The sequence below is a fragment of the Vigna umbellata genome, chromosome 6 (genome assembly GCF_029865625.1).
Source record: "Vigna umbellata cultivar VRB3 chromosome 6, Vumbellata_1.0, whole genome shotgun sequence".
Lineage (NCBI taxonomy): Eukaryota > Viridiplantae > Streptophyta > Magnoliopsida > Fabales > Fabaceae > Vigna > Vigna umbellata.
Genome location: NC_142170.1, coordinates 12559737 through 12561394, shown reverse-complemented (window position 1 = coordinate 12561394; position 1658 = coordinate 12559737). Strand labels below are relative to the sequence as shown.

At 40.7% G+C, this 1658-nt stretch overlaps 1 protein-coding gene across 1 annotated transcript; it reads left to right on the top strand.

The window, feature by feature from the left end:
* Positions 1-221: 221 nt before the first annotated feature.
* On the top strand, positions 222-1293 carry LOC148196810 (uncharacterized). The gene has a single exon (XM_088093287.1). It carries the CDS (start codon positions 549-551, stop codon positions 1092-1094), a length of 546 nt encoding a protein of 181 aa, XP_087949413.1. The 5' UTR covers positions 222-548; the 3' UTR covers positions 1095-1293.
* Positions 1294-1658: the final 365 nt, after the last annotated feature.

Below are 1658 nucleotides of genomic sequence, written 5' to 3'. Positions count from 1 at the left end.
GTATTTCTGTTGAAAAAAAATGTATGGAACGCATGATGTAATGCATTCATGCACTACAGCATTATTATATTTTATTTTCTGATACATTATTTGTATTTAATAATTAAAATTGGTATTGTGGACTTTTTCAACCTGCATTTATAGTTTATAAGGTGAGTGACAGTAAAAGTCGTCCTCTACTTTCCCCTTCCTGCAGGTTATATATTGAGTTGAGAGAGAAAAGTGTTTGTGTTGTGTTGTGTTGTGGTAGCATTTGTTGTTTGCATTGGATCCTCCGCTTCTTATTACCTTCTCTTTCTCTCTCTCTTTCATAACATAACCACCAAGAAGGCCTGCAATGCTACAATCCAAACACGGTTGAGAGAAAAATCCTTTAAAAAAGCACTCTTTCGTTTCATTTCTTGTGTTCTTACACCATGCATTTCCTACACCTATAGCAGCTATCTTATCATCACGTTAATTACTTTAGTTTATGTTCTTCTTTTTCCCTTTCATCAACCTCGATCTTCTTGAACATCCTTTGTTCTACCAAACCCCTTGTTTTCTTCATGGGGGTATCTTCCAATCCCAAAGTCTTTCTCTCTGACAAAGATCTCAAAGGGGCCAACTTCGTCGATCCAGAACTGGGGTTACTGGTACCCAACGAAGGGTGCCAGACTTTTATCCAAGAAGATCAACACCACCTTTTCAAACTCAAACACCTATCGGTGCAAGAACGTCACCAACAGCAACAAGACAACAAGGATCGCCATCAAGAACAGCAAAACCAATACCACCGCAACAGCATCATCGTCATCACGAATCCGGTGTGTCCCATCACCTTCAAACTGGACATTCCTTCCTCGTGCGTAGGATCAGAAAACGAGGATGATGAAGGTTACACGACTCCAACATCCTCGGACAAGAAAATCCCGGTGATCCCAGAATGCCCAGATGCACCGAAGAAGACGAAAGCGAAGCCGGCTCCGAAAAGAAAAGCTTGTCGACGAAGAAGTCTGCTTGATCTGACCGAAGATTTGGAATCTTTGTTCCCGGTGCCGTGTGTGGTAGATCTTGGAGGTGGTGGCGTGAAGAAGAGAGTGAAACAGTGTTAAACTGGGAGGAGGGTGAGCCTTAGATTGTGTAGTTAGAGTCCTGATGAATATTGATAACTTGTATTGTAGTAGTAGTAGTAACTTGCTAATTTGTGTGTTGGTGCTGTGATGCACTTGTATGGTGACTCTAGAGAAACGTGTAACCCTGGCAGTGCATTCATTTGGTACGTATAATTAAAGCTTCTCCTTCCAGCATTAATTGAATTTCTCTGAGAATTAAATTTGTTTTGTTGTGCTGAAATTGAAGTGTACGATACAGAGTGATGGGGTAGATTTGAATGGGAATAAGGAAATGAAAAAGGCATAGAATGTGATGTAGCAGTGGATGATGGATGGCATAATTAGGGTAGGGAAGGTTTTTGATTTGGAGGAACATGGAGTGAGTGAGAGTATATTTTGTGTTTCTCTTTCTTGTGGGATCGGATTCCATTGACTTTGTTTAAGGGTCACCAATCATTCTGCAGATGGAAATCGATACATTGACTTTCCCAAGAGAAATCATAACACAACACAACACAACACAACATTCTCTCTTGCCTCCTTTTTACCACTCCAGTGCGCAAA

Bases quoted from the DNA above. Each gene is read 5' to 3' on its own strand.
- LOC148196810 (XM_088093287.1), top strand. From the start codon at position 549: ATGGGGGTATCTTCCAATCCCAAAGTCTTTCTCTCTGACAAAGATCTC.